Source organism: Emydura macquarii, unplaced genomic scaffold, assembly GCF_026122565.2.
Source record: "Emydura macquarii macquarii isolate MOO-44397 ecotype Brisbane River unplaced genomic scaffold, CSIRO-AGI_Emac_v2 contig_1790, whole genome shotgun sequence".
Taxonomy (NCBI): Eukaryota; Metazoa; Chordata; order Testudines; family Chelidae; genus Emydura; species Emydura macquarii.
The window spans coordinates 7,867,918-7,891,156 of record NW_027131927.1 but is presented as its reverse complement, the minus strand read 5'-3'; the positions used below and the strand labels follow the sequence as shown (position 1 = coordinate 7,891,156).

At 45.0% G+C, this 23,239-nt stretch overlaps 1 protein-coding gene across 3 annotated transcripts in view; it reads right to left on the bottom strand.

Moving 5' to 3' along the window:
- HNRNPD (heterogeneous nuclear ribonucleoprotein D) overlaps window positions 1-21,738 on the bottom strand; it is a 32,223-nt gene extending 10,485 nt beyond the window's left edge. Inside the window, exons 1-5 of one of the 3 annotated variants that reach the window (XR_010921484.1) lie at window positions 21,340-21,738; window positions 18,822-18,878; window positions 4,355-4,523; window positions 2,486-2,647; window positions 1,061-1,192 (exon numbers count right to left, since the gene is read on the bottom strand). Coding sequence is in view for 2 of the 3 variants with exons in the window: in XM_067556870.1 (XP_067412971.1) it covers window positions 1,061-1,192; window positions 2,486-2,647; window positions 4,355-4,523; window positions 18,822-18,878; window positions 21,340-21,551 (732 nt within the window). In the remaining variant the exon portion in view is untranslated. The remainder of the gene's footprint in view (window positions 1-1,060; window positions 1,193-2,485; window positions 2,648-4,354; window positions 4,524-18,821; window positions 18,879-21,339) is intronic. The other 2 variants (XM_067556870.1, XM_067556871.1) reach the window with 2 other exon arrangements.
- Window positions 21,739-23,239: the final 1,501 nt, after the last annotated feature.

Below are 23,239 nucleotides of genomic sequence, written 5' to 3'. Positions count from 1 at the left end.
AACCTAAGAACAGTTACCTACTCTAATTCACAGTGTGTGAAAATTCAGTGACAAGCTAGTTCCATCACTTCTGGTGTAGACACTAATTTGTAAAGGATTTGTTTAGATAAATTTTAGTTCCATTGTTCAGTTTTTCATCTGAATTATAAATTTTTATAGCCTTACAAAGTTGGGACCAGAGTTGAATTGTGAAGGCATCACCAGTTTTACTCAGTTATGTTCTGAAAGCTCAGTTTAGCCATCAGTATATAAACAGCCATGTAAACCATTTACACTTTCATTTTTACATTATTTTTGCTATTAGCCATACCTAAACAAGTGATGCAACTTCTGAACTACATAGTCTAGCATCCAGTAGTAAGCATGTTTCCATTTTGCTTTAGTGACAGTTTAAGACAATTTTCACTGGTTTATACCCCACTTAACGATTTATTAACAAGAAAGCATTTCCAAGTTGTTAAACCAGTTAAACCAGGATGCAAAGTATGATGACACAAAGAAACAAACCATTCCAAAACTATAAAGTATATGTGTGGTAGAAGAGGGCAGAGAAGGCTGTGGAGGGGAGAGATTCCAGGGTTCTTGAACGAGGCTGTAGTGGGCCCTGAAGGAGATGGCAACTTGGGAGGAAGGAGATAAGGGGTAAGTCTCACCCTGGGGGGAGGATGTGGAAGGGGGAAGGTTGGCACACTGAGCCCTACCAGTGGGAATTCAGGGCTTTGGGGATAAGTGAGCGTGTTCTTGCCCAGCCACTAAAAGAAAAGGATGATAGAGTCTAAGGCCACAAACTTAGATGGACGCAAGAGTGGCATAGGGGCACAGTCTCTTTTCCAGAGAAAGACATGGACAATGGTTCCCAACACGTATCAAGAATCTAGGTAATACTTGGTGCCTATATAATACAAACATAGATGAGCTAAAATACTTCAGTATAGCTAGACCATACATTTCCAGGATATTACCACAAATAAAATGGAGGCAGGTCTTAATGTATTCAACACACAGTTATTTGCTGTTATTACAAGCACTTTAAAATGTCTCTAGTAAGATTTTAACATACTTTACTAAGACCGACGTTGTGGTATTTTTTTTCCATTATTTTCTTCACTGGTTCCTCATCCTTGAAAGTAATAAAGCAGAATCCACGCCTTTTATTGGTTTTGTTGTCCATGGGGAGTTCTATAGATTCCACCTGGTGAAAACAAGTCAGCGTATTTCATTGTCATTCTTACCAAACAACCCTCCTTACTTTACTATGTTTAAAATCAAATAATCACACAAGTTTACTCTGTATAGCTCATATTAGTTAACTGAACTTATTTAACCATTAGCTGATATATGCAAGTAGCAAGTTTCCATGCACAGGCATTTTACTCCCACCATATATGGAAAATGAAAGTAATATATACATATATATTTCATGTTCACATTCAAATTTAAGTTAATGTTAAAAAAGTCTTCAATAATTACATCAGCATGATTTGCTTCACAGTATTTTTCAGTTTCTACCCAGTTTTCTTGATAAAGCATTCAAATACATAGCAGGGCCTCATGAAAAACTAAGCACTACTTAGCTAAACTGTGATAGATTTACACTTGTAAGGATATTTGCATGGCTACAGTATACATAAGAACATTTAAATTGATCTCAATACTTATTCCCAACTTGACCTTAATTTTATTTGCCTATCCATAAAACTATGTCAAGTATTTCTAACATCCAGCAGGTCTAAATAAACTTCAGATACTTTCTGTGAAGAGATGTAGTTCCAGCATTTTGACACCTTTATTACCCATCCTGGCACTAAAACTGTGTTACAAGAACAATTTTAGATGCTAGGTTTAAGAACTTGACTGCAAATACATAAATGTAAATAAAGGAACCTAGCTACAACGTATCTCCCTAGTCAAATTACAAAGTAGGCTCCACTTTAATATAGACCAGTCAAGGTCCACAGTACATTACAAAGTGGAACTACATTTGTAATCAGGTTAGGGCACAACCAGTGGTGTCCAGGCTGCTTGACAATTGTATCTGTTGTGTTGACATGGGCTGAAAGGTTCATATTAGCTGGATTCACCAGGTCAATGGGGAATAGGCAGCCATTCAAGACAGATTTATAGAACTTATGGAAGTTTACCAGCACAAGAACAAAAGTTACTTTGTCCACATTTACCATGCAGATTGTTAGAAAATAAAGCAGAAATATTTTACTCTCCTTTCAAAAAAAGTTTCAGCCCACTGGGTGAAAAGAATTTTCATAGCAAATCTGAATTGCTTTAGCCACTAAGATTATGTGTCCCCTTAGTCTAGAAAATTTTATACACTCCATAGTTATGTCTAGTCTACACTGGACAGGCAAATGACATTAAGCTTCAACATTTTAAAAACATGCCTGAAAACAGTACCATTGTCAAAGTTAAAATGTTTCAATGCCAGAAGCTATTCAAAATAGAAGTGGATTAATCAGCTTTTGTCACCTACCTCACCAAAACCTCCAAAATACTCCCTTATTTTCTCCTCAGGTGTATCTGGAGATAGTCCACCAACAAAAATCTTTTTAACAGGTTCTTTTGTTTTCATGGCTTTAGCTCTTTTTGGATCAATCACTTTTCCATTCAATTTATGTTCTTTTTGGTCCATGACCTATAAAATTTGAAGTTAACAACATTTTGACTTTTCAAACTAACTGAATACTTTACTGCAGTTTTTGGTAAAGTGTAGCACCAAAGATAACCGCATTAACTAAAGATAGGCATAAACTGAGTACTTTTACAAGTGCATAATCAAGTAAAAGGTCTGCAATATGGGTCAAAGTACAATGCCTATATGTTTCTTCCCCAAAAGCACTTATCACTTTGGAGCTGAGTGGCATAAAAGAAAATTAAATACACAGTATTCAAAGATGACACTCTAAAAGGGAGTTTGAAAGATCAAACCACTGTCTTCTAATGCTATATTTTGTGAAGTACCATCTGTTCAGAGCACATAAGTTCCAATAATCTTGCGGAGCAGATGGTTCCACAGTACTGGATATCCACGGCCCTTCATTTTTTATATTGTTTGACATTTCCCAGAAATTGATCAGTTTTATTAAGAAATTTAAAAATGGGTGAAAATTGGTGCAAAAAGTTAACTTTTCTGTGTAAACATGGGGGTTACATTGTGGACAGAGGGCAACAAATAGTGAAGAGTATTGAAAGTAAAATCAGTACAATGCTGTGGTTTATTTCAGGAACTATGCAACAACAATGCATACATATATGCATACATGTGTGTATATATCTTCCACTAGATTAAATTACATTGTTTTAACAGAGCTTTGCACTTAGACTAATTAATTATCATTTGCAGTGTTGTAGTAGCCATGTTAGTCCCAGGATATTAGAGAGAAGTGCTAAAACACAGACATTATAACACTTGTCTCTTTCACCAGAAGAAGTTGATCCAATAAAGGATGTTACCTCATCCACCTTGTCTCCAATTTATTATTAACATGAACACATCTACCTAACGTAATGTATGGGATTTTCTTGAGAGTCAATATTTTCAGGTACCTGAGTAGTCCAATACTCAGGTGAAAACTGGCATAAATAAAATAGCTTTTGTAAAACCTGGGAATTTTTTGGTTTAAAAAAAAATCTGTAAAAACTAAAAATGAAGGGCCTTATAGATATCCAAGGTTTTTTCTATAGTATTTATAACAGTAGTGTCTGAGGCCTTGTCTACACCACACAGTTATGTCAACCTAACTTACGTCAGCATACAGCCACCAGTTATTAAATCATTTGTGCATGTGCACACTTGGCTCCTTATGTCAGTGTTGTGCGTCGTCACCAGAAGTGCCTGAATCGATTGTATTGTCAGTCTGGAGCATTGTGGGATGGCTCCTGAAAGCCAGTAGCAGTCAACATAAGCAACAGTGTCTACACTGACACTGCATCAACTTAATTACATCAACTGTGACTTTACGCTGCTCGAGGAGTGCTAGGACAGCTGGAGCCAAAGATAAGTGAAGACACTTCCACAGCTAGCTCAACGCAAGGCAGCTTACTTGGACCTACCCCGGTAATGTAGGTCAGGCCTCAGGGCAGACATGCTGAGAGACATTTCTTTGCAGTGACAGTCATAAGACCACACTTGGAGAGAGGCTGCTCGCTGTCAATGAGCTGGACAGTTCAGCCAGATGGTTGAAGTAAAAGCATTTCAAGCAGCAGCCTCTTAAAATTATTGCTTCTCAAAGCTGTATCTTTTTTATAGATTATATAGACAAGATGCACGCAAGAGCCTTAATACGGAGTTCTGTACTGCTCGTTTAAACGTTAAATGGATTAGATTAGAGAATAACACTACCTTATCTACACTCTCAGACTCTTTAAAAAGTACAAAGCCAAAACCCCTTGATCGCCCTGTGATAGGATCTAACTTCAGAGTGCAGTCTACGACTTCACCAAATTTGGAGAAGTAGTCCTTCAGATCTTTCTTTGTAGTGTCCCAGCTAAGGCCTCCAATGAACATTTTCCTGTAAAGACAAGATTATTAATTTGTTAATGTCTGTCCTAAAATTTGGCATACAGGATTATTATTATTCTTTTTTTTTTTTTTTAAATAAGAGCTCATTTTTCCAACTAGAGAACTTTGGTAGGATATATCAGCAATACATCTTATACATCTGATCATCCATCTACATTTCAGAAAGTGGCTCTGGTCAGATTTGCCACAAATGCAGATATACCCTGAAAAAATCGGTGACATTTTGAGTTCCATATTTGCATCTCAGTCATTTATTTAGTTTACAAATAAGACTTATTAAGCTGCCAGCCCTACAAACTCAACCTGGGGGCTGAAAAGGCAAGGTGGATTCTTTCTAGCTCACATCACTAACACTGAAGAACCTTCCGGCCACATTCTGTTCTCAGTGGCACTCACACAGCCCCACAGGGAATCAGATGTCATTATCACAGTTACTTTTCAAAATAAACGCACAAAGTAAGTGCAGATTACCCACTGATCCTTGCATGCCAGACTGGGCTGGACATGAACAAATATGTCTACTTAAGTTCCTAGACAAAAATTCTACCAAATTGGGGACAAACTATGCTACTCAAATGGAAGGAGAGTAAGCAGTACTGGAACACGACTCCAAAGTTACTTGCTCAGACCAAGACGAATACTAAATTTATTATATTAGATACTGATGAGGCAATGTGTTTTTCCAAAATGAATGTGAAAAGTTACAAATCCATTGTTTTCCCAATCGATTGGCCATGCAACTTAATGTGGGTAGGCTCATCGAAGTTTGATTTTCATTTTAATTGTAAATATGAAGATACACTAGATGCTTGGAATCAAGTCACTCTCCCAATGCAAAGAGTTAGGATATGAAAAGGCAAACATCTTAGCTCCTCAAAAGGGAGCATTTTATGCTTTGTGTTAATGTTAATTAACCAAGTGAACGTGTGAATGGAATCTTTCCTAAAGCTATTAGACAAATGTTATTTGTACCCATTCCAGTGAAGACTCATTTTAAAGTAATTTTGCTTTATAGTCAGCTCCAAAACTTACAAGAAAACAATATTCAGCCAGATCTTCCAAGACATTTCCTATAAGATCTAGTTCTCTTTATTGCCCCAATTGAAACTTGTTTCCACAAGAGTTGGTATTCATTCTAGAAAGCCTTAGAATAGTTCCTCTGTATACAATATAAATGCAACCTGTTCCATATTACCCATGTGCAGACAGGCAGTTTACAAAACATATAACCCAGCTGTAGATGTGCTGGTATGTCACATCATTATGTCACCAGATCACCTCTAAATCCAAAATGCACATACAGAACTGACCATCAAGGCCACTCACTTCCAGGCTTTGCTACATTAGTTATGGCCTTGGGAACCCACAGACTTTTGGCCGCTTTATCTGATCCTTATGCAACTGCGGTGGACAGAGGCTCCAGCCTTTAGGAGATGAGACATATGTAATACCAGTGACTATGACATATGCCCCAACCAAAAAAAAATTCTAAATTAATCCCCAGCAGACCCACTTCTTTCCATCTGTTCATATATTGTTCCAATAGTCTTTGTTCTCTACCGCAAAGTACTAGAAGCCCTTCCCAAGTGCTTTCAAGACAAATATGGAAGGTTTAGTTCAGGGGTCCACAAACATTTTAGGTTGCACCCCCCACGTGCATGCCCAGCTGTGGCTGGGAGCAGGGCCGTGGCAGCCAGGGACTGAGGCCACCGGGTAACACTGGCTAGGGGCCAAGTCCGCAGACAGATGCTGGGCTGTGGCAGCCAAGTCTGGGAGCAGGGTCGCGGGTCGAGCCGGGAACCGTGGCCAGGGCCACAGCTGGGGGGCGGGGCCAGAGCAGAGCTTGGAGCAGCACTCCCTCCAAACCCACAATGGGGGCTGGCCTGGGCCCTGCTGCACCCCCCCAACATTCCTCCCAAAATTGGACCTACTGAGTGTTGCACCACCACATTAGCAGTGCCCAACACTCAATAAGTACTCTATCACTGTTCTAAAGCATCTCTGGAGCACACACAGACGTCAGTTGGTCAGGAGCCAAATTAGCAATCAACATTACCCAAAAGAGCCACAGTAGTAAGAATTCATTGGTTCATTTTCTGTTTTCATAAATTATATATATATTATTCTCACAGCAAAATGAATGATCAAGTATTATTTTATCAACTACAACTGGTTAATAACATAGTAAAAGCATCCTTATCGGTTAATAATTAAAACACAGCGTTATAATGTCATGTGCTGTGAAGAGACGCAGGAGACACATTAAAGAGCCACTTGCAGCTCGCAAGCCTCAATCTGAGTATCAACGCTTTAGAAGGATACATTTATAGGAGAACTTCAAGTCTTCAAGGATTTTAGAACAACAGACAAGGCTTGGTGTTATATCTATGGCATGTTGGGGAATTAGATTTCCCAACAAACTATTTTGGGAACTTTTTGCTGCATGAAGCAAGGAAAGAAAAAGGAGACAGGTTTACAGGACTCAATAAATGAGCTAATTATATCAATGCAAAAGCTTACCAAAATCCTCCTTCATATCATTATGCCCATGAAAAGGATCAAAAACAGGAAAAATTACAGTATGAAACCAACATTTTTTGTCCATTTCCATAGATAAGCACAGTAATACTACTCAGATTAAGATAGGCCATTAGAATGGCTAGCTTTGTTGGCTCTTAAAGATGTTGAAGTACTCTAACATACTGTAATATCTTACCAGTAACTCATGTTCTTCGAGATGTGTTGCTCATGTCCATTCCACTATAGATGTGTGCAGGCCTCCGTGCACGGTTAACCAGAACTTTTTTACCCCTTAGCAGATCCCGTAGGGCCAGCTCCGGCACCCCCTGGAGCCTCACACACATGCCGCAGTATATGAGGCGCTGCCAGCCCTATGCCCCCTCAGTCCCTTCTTTCTGCCAACTCCGGCAGCGGAGACGGGGGGGTGAGCTGTGGAATGGACATGAGCAACACATCTCCAAGAACATCAGCTACTGGTAAGTAACCTTGTTTTCTTCTTCGAGTGCTTGCTCATGTCCATTCCACTATACGTGAGTAAAAAGCAATAGCTTGGAGGTGGGTAGGAGCTGCCAGTGAGCTGCACTCAGCACGGCTCTGCCGAATCCTGCGCCCTCTCTTGCCTGCTGGACGATGGCATAGTGGGACATGAAGGTATGCACAGACGACCAGGTGGCAGCTTTGCAGATGTCCTGCAGGGGCACTCTCTCCAGGAAGGCTGTAGACTAGGCTTGAGCTCTGGTTGAGTGCGCTGTGATGGTTCCCGGAAGCGGCACCCTCACCTGCTCGTAGAAGAACTTGATTCACCATGTAATCCACGAGGAGATGCACTGGGTGGAGACAGGTGAGCCCTTCATATGGTCCGCCACTGCGACGAAGAGCTGCGTCGATTTCCGGAATGGCTTTGTACGCTCGATGTAGAGGGCCATGGCTCATGTCATATCCAGCAAATGCCATCTCCTCTCCTCCTCCGAACTGTGCGATTTGGTAAAAAACACAGGGAGAAAAATATCCTGGTTACAATGAAATTGGGAAACTACCTTGGGCAGGAAGGCTGGGTGTGGCCTCAACTGGACCTTGTACTTATAGAATACTGTATAAGGGAGCTCCGAGGTCAAGGCCCTAATCTCGGAGACCCTCCTGGCTGAAGTAATGGCCACCAGGAAGGCTACCTTCCATGAAAGCAGGAGCAGAGGGCATGAAGACATGAGTTTGAAGGGGGGCCCCGTGAGTCTCAAGAGGACCAGGTTGAGATCCCAGGGAGGCACCGGGTCACGGACCTGCGGATAGCCTCTCCACCCTCTTGAGGAACATGACCGACATGGGATGGGAGAATAGTGATCTCCCCTCTAGCGGCTGATAGAAGGCCAAAATGGCCACCAGATGAACCTTCAGCAAGGCCAGCGCCAGACCCTGGAGCTTTAGCTGGAGCAGGTACTCCAGGATCGCCTGTATGGGTGAGAGGCTGGGCGGAATACCCCAGGACTCCGCCCAACAGGTACACCGCCTCCACTTAGCCCAATACACGACCTGTGTGGAAGGTTTCCTGCTGCCGAGCAGGACTTGTTGGACCTGCACAAAGCAGGCTCACTCTCCCTCTGTCAGCCACAGAGCCTCCAGGCTGTGAGGTGCAGGAAGTTCAGGTCCGGGTGCAACAGGCGACTGTGGTCCTGGGATAGAAGGTCGTGCCGCCTTAAAACCTCCAGGGGTGGGGCGATTGAAAGGTCCAGCAGCATGCTGAACCAGTGGTATCTTGGCCAGGCTGGAGCAATGAGTATAATGTTCTTCCTGTCCCTCTATTTTTAGCAGGACCTTGGGTAGGAGCGGAATGGGTGGGAATGCATACATGAGGCCCCCCATCCAATCCATGAGGAACATGTCGGAAATTGACCCAGTCTCACGACCCCGGAGTGAGCAGAACCTCGAACATTTCGTGTTCCAGGGCAACGCCAATAGGTCCAGTTGGGGAATGCCCCACTTCTGGAAGATCATAGCCACCACCTCTGGGTGCAACAACCAGTAGTGAGGGGTAGAAATGACCTGCTGAGGCCATCCGCCTCATCGTTGTTCACTCTCAGGAAGTGAGAGGCAATCAAGTGGAAATCGTGCCTCATGGCAAAGTCCCAAAGATGGATGGATAGCTTCCTTGCAGAGGGCTGAGGAGAGCGCTCCACCCTGCCTGTTTATGTAAAACATGGCTGCAGTTTTGTCCGTCAGCACCTGCACCACTCTGCCTGTCAAGAATCAGAGGAACACCTTGCACACTAGGCAAATGGCCCTCAGCTCCTTCACATTTATGTGCAGGAGCCTCTCCTCCCCCAACCAGAGCCCCTGAGTGCCTAGGTTGGCGCTGATGTGGGCTCCCCATCCTACATCCGACGCATCGGAAATTAGGGTGACCAACGGGATCAGTTCCCTGAACGGAACGCCCTTCATCACTGCCCTAGGAGTCCGCCACCAGTTTAGGGAGACTAAGACAGGTGGGGGAACCGTGACCACCCGGTTCGATGGGTGTCTGCTCGGCACATATACAGAGGCCAACCACACCTGAAGCGGTCTGAGCCTCAGGCGAGCTACTCACACTACGTATGTGCAGGCCGCCATGTGGCCTAACAGCTGTAGGCAGTGCCTGACTGTTGTCATGGGATATCAGTGCAGCTGGGAGATGATAGGGACCATCGCCTCGAAATGTGGCTGAGGCAAGAAGGTTCTGGCCTGGGAAGCATCCAAAGTGGCCACAGTGAATTCTATGCGTTGTACTGGGGTTAGTGTGGACTTCTGCTCGTTTATGAGCAGTCCCAGCCTGCTGCACATGGAGCAAGTGAGGGTCACGCTCTCCTGCCCCTGATCAGCCAATCGTCTAGGTAAGGAAAAATTTGCACAACCTTTCGTCTCAGGTGGACAGCCACTACCGCCATGCACTCAGTGAACACCCTTGAAGCCGAAGACAGGCCAAAGGGCAGGATTGTAAATTGGTAGTGGGAACCAGCCACCGTGAAATGGAGGAAGTGCCTGTGGCTGGGGAGGATAGACACATGAAAGTATGCGTCCTTGAGATTGACATGCCAGTCTCCTGGATCCAGGGAAGGGATTATGGAGGCTAGGGAGACCATGCGAAACCTGAGTCGTTTGACATATTTATTTAGACGACGCAGGTCTAATATGGGTCTCAGACCCCCCTTCACCTTGGGGATGAGGAAGTACCTCGAATAGAACCCCTTTCCCCTTCTGCCTTGAGGAACCATAACCACCACTCCTATGTTGAGGAGGGTGTCCACCTCCTGCAAGAGGAGTTGCTCGTGAGAGGAGTCCCTGAAGAGGGACAGAGGGGGAGGGCTCTTGGGGAGGGGGCGGGGATTAGATGTAAACTGTAGGGCATAGCCGCCTGATACTATGCCAAAGGACCCAAAGGTCCCAAGTGATCTTTGCCCATTCGGGATAGAAAGGCTTAACCTGTTTAGGAAGCAGCGGAATAGATCTAGGAGAGCAGTTGTGGCGCCACCCTCGGGCGGACCATCAAAATTGTCTCCTCTGGTTGCCCAACCTCCTGGGGGGCCCCTGCTAAGGACGAGCTGTGGTGCTGATTTCTCCTTCTAAACACCCTCTTCCTATCAGGTTGAAAAGGCCTGGGCAGAGGCCTTGGCTGCTGCTGTGCCTGGGGCCGTAACTGATGCCTGGAAAACTGGGGCATGTAGAGGCCCAGGGAGCAAAGTGTGGTCCTGGAATCCTTTAGACCATGCAACTTCACATCCGTCTGGTCAGAGAATAGGGCCGACCCATCAAAGGGGAGGTCCTGAATTGACTGCTGCACCTCCTGGGACAGGCCCGAGGATTGCAGCCACGAGCACCTTCTCGTAGAGATGGCAGAGGCAATGGCCCTGCCTGCCGAGTCAGCAGTGTCACAGGACGTCTGGAGCACTGTCCTAGCTACTGTGGTTCCTTCCTCCACAATAGTGTTGAAGTCTGCAGCCTGGTCCTGGGGCAAGGCCTCAGTGAACCGCCTGAGAGAGTCCCCCAGAAATTATATCTACCCAGGAGGGCCTGATGGTTGGCAATCCTGAACGGCAGGCTTGCTGTGGAATAAACCTCTCCCCCAAACAAGTCCAGCTTCTTACTGTCTTTAATCTCGGGAGTGGACCCTGGCTGACCTTGCCTGTCATGCTAGTTAGCTGCATCTACCACCAGGGTTCCCAGGGCAGAGTGAATGAACAAACACTAAGACCCTTCAGTCGGGACATAATTTTTTTTCTCGGCCACCTTTGATGTAGGGGTGACCGAGGAAGGGGTTTGCCACAGGGCCTTTACAATATTAAGGACCCTTTTGTGGACTGCAAGGGCCACTTTCGCTGGGGCAGCCGCCTCCAGCACATTAAAGAGGCTATCTTTGGCCTCTTCTAACTCCTTCACCTCCAGCCCCAAGTTGGAAGCCACCCTCTTTAGCAGCTCCTGGTATGCCCTGAAATCCTCCAGTGGCACAGAGTGGTTCCGGGAGACTGGCTCGTCCGGTGAGGAAGAAGAGGACTGCCGAGGCGAGTTTTGTGTGTGTGCCCCCTCCTGGCGAAGGATTGAACCCGTTGAGGGTCCCTCCATGGGGTCCGACTTCTTGTCCGAGGAGTGGTGTCTATGGGCCTTCTCCTGTGCCGGAGGCACAGACTGCACCCCTGATGACAAGATGGATCGGGGCCCCAGCCCCATCTAGATACCCCATAGGGCCCAATAGGCCATTGTTGCAGCCATTGATCCTGGGGCCAACATGGGCTGACTGCGCCACAGGCTGTGACGTTTTGTTGGGGCGTCAGCTCTCCTGACAACTGTCCCCCCTGGAGACCCCAAGTCACTGGACTGGTATTGCTGTGTACGTCCTCGGTCCCGGGCACCCTTCTGTTCCAGGGACCGCCCTCTCGACACCTCCAACCTGGAGGACAACGAGGACTGCTTCTGTCACCACGAATGGTGCTGACGAATGGAGGTGCGCTCCAAAGAGCTAGAGGTACTGGAGTGTCGTCTCGGTACCGAAGATTTCCGCTGCTGCTTGCCTTGCGGCCCTGCAGACAACTTCGGTGCCGAGCTGGACTCCGGCGACCAGGTTCCGCGTCGTGGACTGCGCAGTGCTGGGTCCTTCGACGGCGACCGAGTTCTGAGCCGCCTCGGTGGGGCGAACTCCTCAGTGCTGGAACGGGAGCTGTCCGAGCACCACCTGGCAGACCTCGACCGGTGCTGCCTCCTGGCATGTGCTGCCTCCGCTGCGGGGGAATCAATGTTGGCACCGAGAGGGAGACTCCGCGTCCTGTGTTGAAGCAGGTCGGCTCTGTTCTACCCCCAGAGAACCCCGGGGATCTCCACCGCCCTTCAGGGGGACCCAACACGGGTTTCCCCCGTGATACCAGTCCCTTTTTCATCGGTGGAGGGGCGGTGGAGGTGGCATAGGCAAGGCCAACAAGGCTCTTTCCACCTGAAAAGCCTCTGGTGTCGACCACGTCGGCAAGGGCACTCTCCCACTCCCAGGAGTCAAGAGAGGCTCCCAGACTAGAGATGCAGGCACCGGAGAAGACTCGATGGGCTGAGTTCGGTGCATCTCCGCACTCAACCCTCCCCATACCAATAGCGCAGAGGAGTGTCCGCACGCTGCTTTTTCCTCTTCGGTGCCAGTGATGTTGCATGGTGCCCAATCGAGGCCGGTGCCGGTGGTGTGCTCCATACCGAGGTCATGCTCGGTGCCGAGGTGGAGCGGGCTGGCTCAGACCCCGGGCGGAGCACTAACTCCTTCAACAGGGCTTTCAACTGGATTTCTCGGTCCTTCTGAGTCCTCAATTGGAAAGCCCTGCAGATCTTACACTTCTCTTTTCTGTGTGCTTCCCCCAAGCACTTAAGGCAGTGGTTATGGGGGTTGCTGAGCGGGAAGGCCTTCCCGCAGGAGGCACACAGCTTTAATCCCAGCGACCAGGGCAGACCGCTCAAAGTCCCTGCAGGGACTTGCCTTATCTCTAACCACTCTTAACAACTACTTAACTAACTTAGAATAACAAACAAATTCAAACAAGGGGAATAGTACTTGCTGAGAGTAAGGCTAGTTCCAGCAACCGTCATGGGCGGAAAGAAAGAACTGAGGGGGCATAGGGCCGGCAGCATCTCATATACCGGGGCATGTGCACGGAGCTCCAAAGGGCGCCAGAGCCGGCCCTACGGAATCTGCTAAGGGGAAAAAAGTTCCAGTTAACCGTGCACGGAGGCGTGCCCACACCTATAGTGGAATGGACATGAGCAAGCACTCGAAGGAGTTGTTTGTTTTTTTTTAAACTTTTGGCTTCCCTAGAATCTTGGGATTTTTTATATGTACTTCAGTGTTTAAATATTATGCTGGTTAGAATAGTGAAAATACCACATCTACCTTATTTTTGCCACTGTGAGGATTCCCTTCGGCTATATGGGCTATTAGATGAACACTACACATATATCCTCCCATCATCCTGCCTAGCAGTGCTCTAATTGGCCAGAGGGATCACTAGAGAACCAGCCTGTGCCTCATCTCGCTATTTTAATTTTAACATTAATTTACAGTTAGATGTTTGAATCTAAAAGGTTTTAACAGTGTACACTCATTTAACAGTGAATTTCACTTGCCATTCATTGTAAGGGCTAAGAACAATTTAAGTTAGTTATTAAAATTATTTTCAAAGTGTTGGAATGGATAGCTATGTTATGCATTACATGTTTATGTTGTAATAAAAAGTACTATTAAATTATTGATACAGAAATACACTTTATGAAATGCTCTGTATAAAATATGTTAAATACGGGAAGCCTTGGGAAAAAAAATCCACTGATGACATGAGCTTGATATTGTTGGTACACCCTGCCCAGTCACTCACACTATTTGAAAAGGCAAGAGCTCAAGCCAATCTACCCAGCAAAATCAACCAACTTTCAAGTCCTAACAGCCATCTATGGTAGGATTTTGTACTGCTGCTCACCACTGTAGTATCTAAGCATCTTCCACTTAAAACCAACAGCAACAACAAAGCCCCTAGTGGACTTCTTGGGGTCTATGGCTCCTCCATCTTCTTGGTGTAAAAACGCTCCTCATATTAAGTTTTGGGGACAGGCTTTTTTGTTTGTAAAGATTTCATTCATTTTCTTTTTTTTAATAGGGATTTAGTAGTAGTGCCCGAATGTCTGTGTTCGAAGTGTCATAACACTCATATCTAACCCAGGTGCCCCATCAAGTCCCTTCTCCTCAAAAGCATGAGGAAACAGGAACTTTGCAGTGTGCCTTGAAAACCAGACTAGCTCTACCAGTTAAACTGGGAGATGAGGAGTACCATGACAAACTTGAGCACCTGAACTGGTCTCAACTGTAGTGATTCACATAGAAAGCATGGCCTCTAACAGGAACGCAGTTGGAACAATTCACAGGATTTATCTAAAAAAGACAGTACATTATTCCCAGCAGCCAAAGTCCAAAACATTTTGTACTTGAAAAGATTATCCCATTTACACAACACTGGCTTTTAGAAATGACAACTTTCATGTCAAAATTTCAGGAGTCTATACACAGAGATTATATTTTTACACACACTGAATACCCACACCACCAACTGAAGGCAATGGCAGCTAAAGGTGTTCAGCATCTCTGGAAGCATGGGGGATCAGGCCTTTATAAACCCAGAAGTTAAAGTGGAGTGGAATTAGACAGTACAAACAGTTTAAAAGACCTTAAGCAAGCTATGGAATGGACTCCTGTATATTTGGTTACTATATATAGGTAGCTAGTGACGTACATAGTAGCTTGTGATGCAGTAATGTAAGAAAAGAACAATTTCATAAGATTAATAAGGCGGAAAAGGACACCCTGAATGAAAGACGCTGCAAGAAGGTATTATACAGGTACAATGAAAAATGTTAGTAATATGGCCTCTGAAAAAGTGGAATCTGTTCAGAAGGGCATTGCCTAGACAGAATGCTAGGGAAAAATGCAGTATCAACAGAACTCACCGATGTACACAATGAAATCTCTCTGGATATGTTAAATAAAGAAAAACTGACAATGTCTGACACCAATGAACAAGGAAGAATCAAACTCCCTAAAAAAACCCCAAACAAACAAACAAACAAACCCCACTTCAAAATACCTTGAAGGAAAAATGACAGTTATCAATAGCTGTCTCAGTGCAGAGTATTTCCTATGTAATCAGCCTGTGGTTTGGTGTTACCAATTCTCAGTAGCAACTTGGACACCACCTCTTCCTACCTAGTCTCTAATTCTAAAGTAACCACCCTCACAGTCATTGTTCAGTGGATAATGTGAGACATACTCTTGGACCCTGGCTACAAATCAAAACTATAGTCCGAGTGAAGACTTCAGGAGCTTACTTTCAATATGAATTGAAATGAGAAAGCTATATAATAAATAAGATGATTTGGGCCATCCAATTTACATGGGTAAAAACCACTGCAGTAAGTCATTGTGGAATGTAAATGCATCCCATAAACTTTCAGATTGCATAAGCAGCATTTACAAGGCAGAGAGGAAGCCATGACCCTCCAGCTCTCAGAAGAAAGGTTACAATGTCATGAAACCTTTAAAGAGAAGAGATCCTGGAAACATCCCAGAAAACATGTAAGGGTTAGAGATTCAAAGACGCACAGAAGTGAAAAAAAAAAAAAGACATAAAACGTGGTGCAAATAACTGGGAAAAAAGGGGGGGGGGGGGGGGAGAGAGACAAAGCTAAGAAGGTGACAGGCCTACCCTTCAAGGCTAAGTTTATGACTTTGTCAATTAGTAGCCAAATAATTAAGAAAATACTCAAACTCCAAAACTCTAGGGTAAGAAAAGCACAGTGATTGAGGCACAAACCAAGTTTTCTAACATATGCAGGCAAATAGGTAAGAAGATAGTAAGTTTTCAGGGTTAAACCACATGACAGAAAGTGTAAGCAAGCCTTAATTACAATATTTCAATGTACATAGCAGCCACTGAAATTTGTGCGCGCTAGATTTTTGCCTAGGGCTGTTCCTGACCTCTTCATTGGAGGAGTTTTATTTTTAATAAGATTAATCACTTCTGTCTAATGGAGACTTATAAATTTGAAGTTCCAATCTTTAAAGATGCTGGAAAGGAAATCAGTTTTTGGTCTCTACTCCCATCTCAACAAGAGCCTCCTGGTTGCTGTGTTGAGTGTATGCATGTTGACAAGGTTCAGTCTCTGCTGCTCTAATTCCGCCAACCCCAGCTTTTCTCCTTGGGTCATTGTCCCACATGAATATATCTACAATGCTTGCCTCTGCTGTTGCCCAGACCTTGCGCAAGCAGTAACCCAAAGATGACATGCTACCTGAGAGTGTCAGTGCTATACACAAGGCTCTGAGTTGCAGCAGACCTGATTACTTTTCTTAAAGGAACAGTCATATTGGGGGGGAGGGGGAGAAATCATCTTTGGAAGTCTTTAAACCTACTATAATTACTTGGAATGCTTAATATACATAAAGTTAGAGAATACATTTTTGGGGAGTTTTTGGTTTAACAACCTGGTGCATTTGATAGTACTTATTTATAGACAGTTTCTCCTCTACATTGCTCCGTGCTGAAAAAAGACAGCTGCGTAAATGGGGGAGCAGATGAAACCTTCTGAAGTTTTATTTTTACTTATTTAAAGAGTGTTCTATTAGGAAGTGAAATTTTGGCAACATAGTGTATTTCAAAATTTGAAATTGACAGTATCCCTTTAATTGTACCTACAGACTCAGTAAAACAATACTTCATCAGTTTGCAACCAGATCACATTTGGAAGGTTACTGTCACAACTGCAAGAGCTTAAAACTAAGGTCAAGTCTATACTACAAACTTTTGCCAGAACAGCTATGTTGGTCAGGGGTGTGATGTGGTTTGATTTGTGAGTGACACAGATAGCTGTGCTGGCAAAAGCCCTTACTATATACACAATTACATCAGCAAAACTGCCCTTTTGCATAGCTAATTTTGATCAGGTGAAGTGTAGAACTGGAATAAGTTATATCAACAAAGCCTTCCACAGGTAGAACTGGCCTAGATGAAAGCTTAAATTCTGCAGAAACAATTGGTTTCTTCTGATGAACCTGTCAGGAAATTTCCTACTGAGTTCAAATTTCAAGTCTGAGTTCAAGTTCTGGGAGAGTAGAACAACATTCTGACACACTTTAGCTGAAGGAATTAATGCAAAGTTACGATGCAAACATCACCGGATACATTCTGACACCACTCAGTAAAGTGGTTCTTATAGTCTAGACTGAATACCACTACCTTTTAGAAAACCTCATCCACAACCGAGTCACAATACTTAACTGAGGATGCATTAAACAGCAAGGACATGGTAGAAATAACAGTTGTGAACTTTTAAATTATAAAATTCAAAACTAAATTAAAGGTAAAGAGGATACTATATGTAAATGTTTACTTTGACAACATCAAACTAATTTTTTGAAGTTTTTTTAAAAAATAAAATTGCCTGATTTTTCTCCCTGCTCTCAGGCAAGTTATTGAGGAAGCAGGGAGGGAATTCAGGAGGCTTCCAAGCATGTTTGCAAAGGGCGGGAGACAGATCTGCGGTACGGAAGTTATCCTTATCCAATGAGCCTGTTTTCTACTCTACCGTTCAACTGATATGTCACCCCCAGGAGGAAGGTGGGAGCCATTCCAAATTGGAAAACTGAATTAATTGAAGCCCCCCTCTGAACTATGGTTTGGTGGCACTTAAGAGAAAGTAAATTGTTTCAGATCTGACTATACTGGAGATCACAAACATATTCAGAACTCCACCTCAATGAATCCTGGTTTATTGTGTTGTGTACAAAGGGTGTTAACAGAAATTGAAAGATTACTGGCAACTGTAATAGAAGGGTGAGTACTCAGTGCCTAATCTAAAAAGATTGATAAATATACCTTCCAGAAATGTTAAATATGCCAAACTGTTTACCTTAAAGGTACTTTGGATGTATTTAATTTCAGTTACTAATTTAAGGTAAACTTTAATTAGATACTTAGCATACCTTATGTAATGCTAGATTAATTCAAGGCAAGCTTTAAAATGAAATGTTAGTTAAAAATTGGTAAAATATGTTTCAGTTAAATGAATATTATTGATGTTTATTGGTATGTAAAAAGTCAGTATAGAATGCTGTGTCCCATATTTTTGTTTTTAAATATCTAAATGTTCTGCTTGTCTCACACCAAGCATTATTACAATTGTCTTCGGAAGATTAAGAGCTGACCTTACTAAGAATTTTTCACTTAAGCAATCTAAGACAACCTTGTTTACAGCACATTCAGTAAGACTTTTGCTCTTCCAAGAGGATGGCTCTTATAATCCAACACCTTGTAATATTTTAAGCCTCACTGCATTTTATTTGGAAATGAAAGTAAGGTAAACACATTAGGATGAAAATCAGAAGGCCATTAAATCCATTTAACAACACTCAGTCAATATTTAGTATTTCTCCATTAACATAAAGGAACAAATACAATGCATCTTGTTTGACTAAACTGTAGTTATATAATCAAAGAACACAAGCCATTTAAGTAATACAATTTTTTAAACCTATACATTAGACTCTGCACAATTTTATAGTTTCACAAGCATATATCCTATTAAATTTAAACAATAACCACCGGGAATTTGTCCTGGGGATTAAAAGTTGCCAGTTAGTGGCACAAGCCAGACAGCTGCCCCCCAAAGTGATTTTCAATTTATTGCTATCAGAGCCCTTGAGCATTTAGAAATAAATGTAAAGTTTTACCATTCTTCCCGCTGTGGCGCTGCCGCTTCAGAAAGCCATGGGGAGGAGTTTGAATTGCTAGAGAACAACCAACCAATACAGTAACTGATCAAAATTCAAGTTTCAGCATTTGTTAGGCTTACAATTTTAATTTATTTATACTTTTAAAAAAAAAACTTTATTGCAGTCACTGTAGCTAGCTATCAAGCACAGATGTTTAAATGTCTAAACAACCTGAAGATGAGCAAGAGCCCACAAAAGCCATTAACATGATATTAGCAAGGGGGCCAAAAACATTAAAGGGAAAAACAAGCTAAAAACAGCAATTAGCACACTACCATATCAATAGGCTATAGATGAATGTTTACAGCTCAGGACTGCATCTCAGTAATAAATTATGTGCATACTATAGTATCACACTTTGTCATACAACTAAAAATCTTGCACTTCTGTTATGGTTTAGTTCCCTGATATTTATACCACCTTCCCAAAGACTAATTTTTTGTTCACCAACCAGAATCATTGGCTAAAATTTTCCAACATCGATGCCTACAGTTAAGTATCTAAATAGAAGTGGCCTGATTTTCCAGAGGTACTGAGTAAATAATCTTCAATGGGAGCAGCAATGGGCTCCCCGTTCTGAAAGTTAGGCCATTGATTTACAAGCCTAAATATGGATTTAAAGATTTGTCTTGATTAGGAAAAGTTACTTAATAAGTTACTTACTAAGTGTTACTTAACCCCCAACCAAACTTCAACCTTACAATCCACACAGACCCTAAATCTAGATTTAACTGTAGTTTTGAACACTCTTTTAACTTAGTGTTCTGACCACTACAAATTTTGGGGTGCAGTTCTATTCTGAATAATGACAATGTCGGGCTCCACATTTGTCTTTCAAAGATGCAGAAAGAATATTACAAGCTCTTTAAAATCAATTTTAAAAAGAAAATAAAAACTAAGTTCTTTTTGGCTTAAGCACCATCACCAACAATAAAGATAGTGCATTAGAATTTAGCAAACAATCCTGTTGAGACACAAGGAGAAATATTATCCATCTCACTTTTGCTGCATTGCCTCTGTAGGACTATCAAGTGAAAAACACAGTGAACGCTTATTTTAGGCAGCAATGGCTAAAGCAGATGTGACTGAAAGACAGACAACAGATTGGCTGTGTTAAGATGCCATTTCTGTTTTCTAAAAAATGAGAACAAAAACAAAAATACTCCAGGCAGAGTTTTTATCCTGAGAGGAGTCAGAATCCATTAAGTCCTTTTGCTGTTGCTATTAATTTTTTGTAGAAGGCACTACAATGATGAGCAGAGCACAAAACCCTAAAGTAGGGATTCAATGTCTACATCACACTAGAATTACCTTCTTTAACATTAAAGGCGGCCATAAATAAGTGGGAAAATACCACGTTTTGAGCTGAGAGAGATCAGGAAAGGCGTTTTCAGAAATAGGAGATTGGAAGCTGTTGGTGGCTTGGTGTAGTTTACCTAGCAGAGTGCAAACTAACATGAAGGTGTGGGGAAGGTGGATAGAGGAACACCGTAATAGTTCTCAACACTAGCTGAAATACAGCACATTAAGTAGGAATTCCTGGATTCCATTCTGCCAGTAACTGACTATGGGACCCTGAGCAGTCACTTAGACACTGTCAACCTGAGATTTAGTTAGTCTCATGGTGTCATCCACAACTGCAACAGGATTCAGGCACATCTACACTTCATTAGCTAACCCAGGTCACAGCAGAACTAGCCGATGTCTGATGCAGTCAATGCACAACGCAGTCAATGCACACATTAAACAAACTGACAACGAAAAGTATGCTTGGCAGCTTTTCAGTCGTAGTAATTTTAGGCGTTCTCTGTCGAACGCAGCAAGAAGCCCTCAGACAGAAGCGTGTCCGAGCGCCTGGAGCTGCTGCAGGACGGATAACGCCTATTCTGCCCATGGGGTTGAGGGTTAGGGGCTCGATCCTGCAGCCAGTGGAAGTGAAGTTATGGGGCGCGTTCGCATAAGGCCAACGCCTCAGCGAGCGGGGACTGCGAGCGGGTCAGTAAGTCGCTGGCGCAGCTGTTTGACGAACTTTTCCAGAGCGGCCCCCAGCGCCCCAGACAGCCGCCTTAGGGACAGCATCGTCTCCCCCGGGCAGGCACGGCTACGCCCGGCTCCCTGCCGCCGCTGCCGCGCACGGCGCTAGGGGTCGGGGAGAGCTAACTGAGGGAGCCCGGCTCGCGACAATCGCGCGGCATCTCCGGCGCGGGCGGCCCGAGGCGCTTTACAGCCACCGAGCTACGGGCATGTGCGGGCGGGGGCGGAGACAGGCAGCCCCGCCACAGACACGTAGGGCCCTTGGGCGGGACTCCCGCCCAAACTGCACCCGAGGCCGGGCTAGGGGTGCGCGGCCGCCGCCGGGACTATCACTGCGGGCCCCAGGCCGCGGAGAGGTAAACAGCGGGGAGCTCCGCCGCGCGGCCGGCGGGGACAGGCTGGGGCCGCCTCCCCCTCCCCGCCCGGAGCGGCCGTTACTCACCCTTCATCCTCCTCGTTCTTGCTCGCGTCGATCTTGGCTCCCTCCGACTCGGCGCCGCCTCCTCCTCCTCCGCCGCCGCCGCCACCACCACCACCTCCCCCTTCCGCGCCGCCTGCCCCGGCCCCAGCCATCCCCTCCTGCTGCTCCGCCTGCTCCGCCGAGCCGCCTCCGGCGCTGGCCGCCGAGTCCCCCCCGAACTGCTGCTCTGACATGACGCTGCCGCGCCCCTAGGCCGGGAGCTGCGGCGAGTACGAGAGCGGCGCGCGCGGATGCCCGCTTCCGCCTGCCGGCGAAGACAGCGGCGGCTCCTGCTCCAGGCAGCAGCGGCGGCGGCGCTGGTTCCTTGTGCCTCCCTCCTTCCTTCTCCCGCTTTAATGGCGCCGCCGCAGATCCAACCTAAAATGGCGGGCGGAAGGAACGCAGGGAGATCACGTGAGCCCGGTCCCTTCTCCAGCCCGCCTTCCTCCCATTGTGTTGCGCACACAAACAGACAGGGTCACGGGCCTGATCGGAACCACCGAGAGGAGGAAGTGAGGGGGTAGAGAGCTCATTCCCTTCCTCCCTCCCACACAGGAGCTAACAGCTAAGGCGCGCTAGGCTCAGTCCCAGCCCCAGCCCAGCCGGCAGCAGGGCGCCAGGGCCGCCCGCTACGCCGGCAGTAACTAGAGTGGCAGGGGCGCTGGGGCACGCCCTTTCTCCTCCTCGCATTACCTCACCTGGCAGGCCCCGCCCGCCAGCCCCGCGGCGCGGAGTGCCCATGGCCAAAGCCCCTGCAGTCCCCGGCCGCCACGCAGCAGCCTCACGGCGGGCCCGGGGGGCGGATTGTGCCCCAGCCCGCACAGAGCACAGCGGCTCCGGCTACGCGTGTGTACTGTGAAAGGAAAACGACCGACTCACCCTGTCAGGGAGGCGGCTGCTGCGGCTAGTGGCGGGAAGGCAGAAAGGAGTAGCACATTGCCCGAGGGAGAAAGAAAAATTCCTGGGCCCCCGCCCCCAATAGGGAACGCGAGTCCCGACAGGAGGAAGAGATCCTTAGTAAAGCTGGTAGGGAAAAAGGTAAGTAGGGGTGGGGAGAGGAATAACCTGTTGCATTCAAAATGTCATGGTTTTACAGTGTGTCCCCCCTCCCTGACTAGAACTCTCCTCCCTTTCTCCTTGGACTTTAAAAAAAAAAAAAAGGGGGGGGGGGGGGAAGAGACAGGCGAACACGCTTCAAAACTAAAAATTTCAAACAGTTGAGTTAAGCTTCCATTTAGAAAGCATAAGAACCACCTGTTCATTGTTAAAACCCCTTGATTAAAAATCTGTCACTTGTATTTCATTGGAGAAAGCAGCTCTCCAAAAAAGGCAGTTGTTGGGCTGTAGGTCTTTAGTTGTGGAGGACCATGCTCTTTTTGGACGAAGAAATGTCTTATAGAGCTAAGTATTAGAGACTAGGTGAAAGCTTAGGTCCACAGGGTGCCATCGCTTGGCTTCTGACAAATTTCCTATGGACTGTAATGGGACGGCATTTCATCCTCTACAGTCAATCGAGTTTGGACTATTGATGTTAGATGTAGCATCTGCAAGAATGCAGGAGTGTATTGCAAACAACTCATTACCAAAGCAGGGGCACCTCATCTTTTCTGAAGTCTGGACCTTAATGCAATAGTTCTTGTTTAGTCTCAATTTGTGTTTCCTGTAACCTTAAGTGGTTACTGAATAACTGAGCTTGAGGAGATTGCCTATTGTAGGCAGTCCATAGGGACAGTTAGATATCCATTTCAAAATTTACTCAGTAATTTTTCCTAGAGCTGACCATAGATAATGAAGGGGGAGGGGGGGAAGAGAGTGACAGTCATTTTTGTAGAGGATTGATGGATGAGCTGCTATTAGAAGATGAGCCTAGAAAATTTTGATC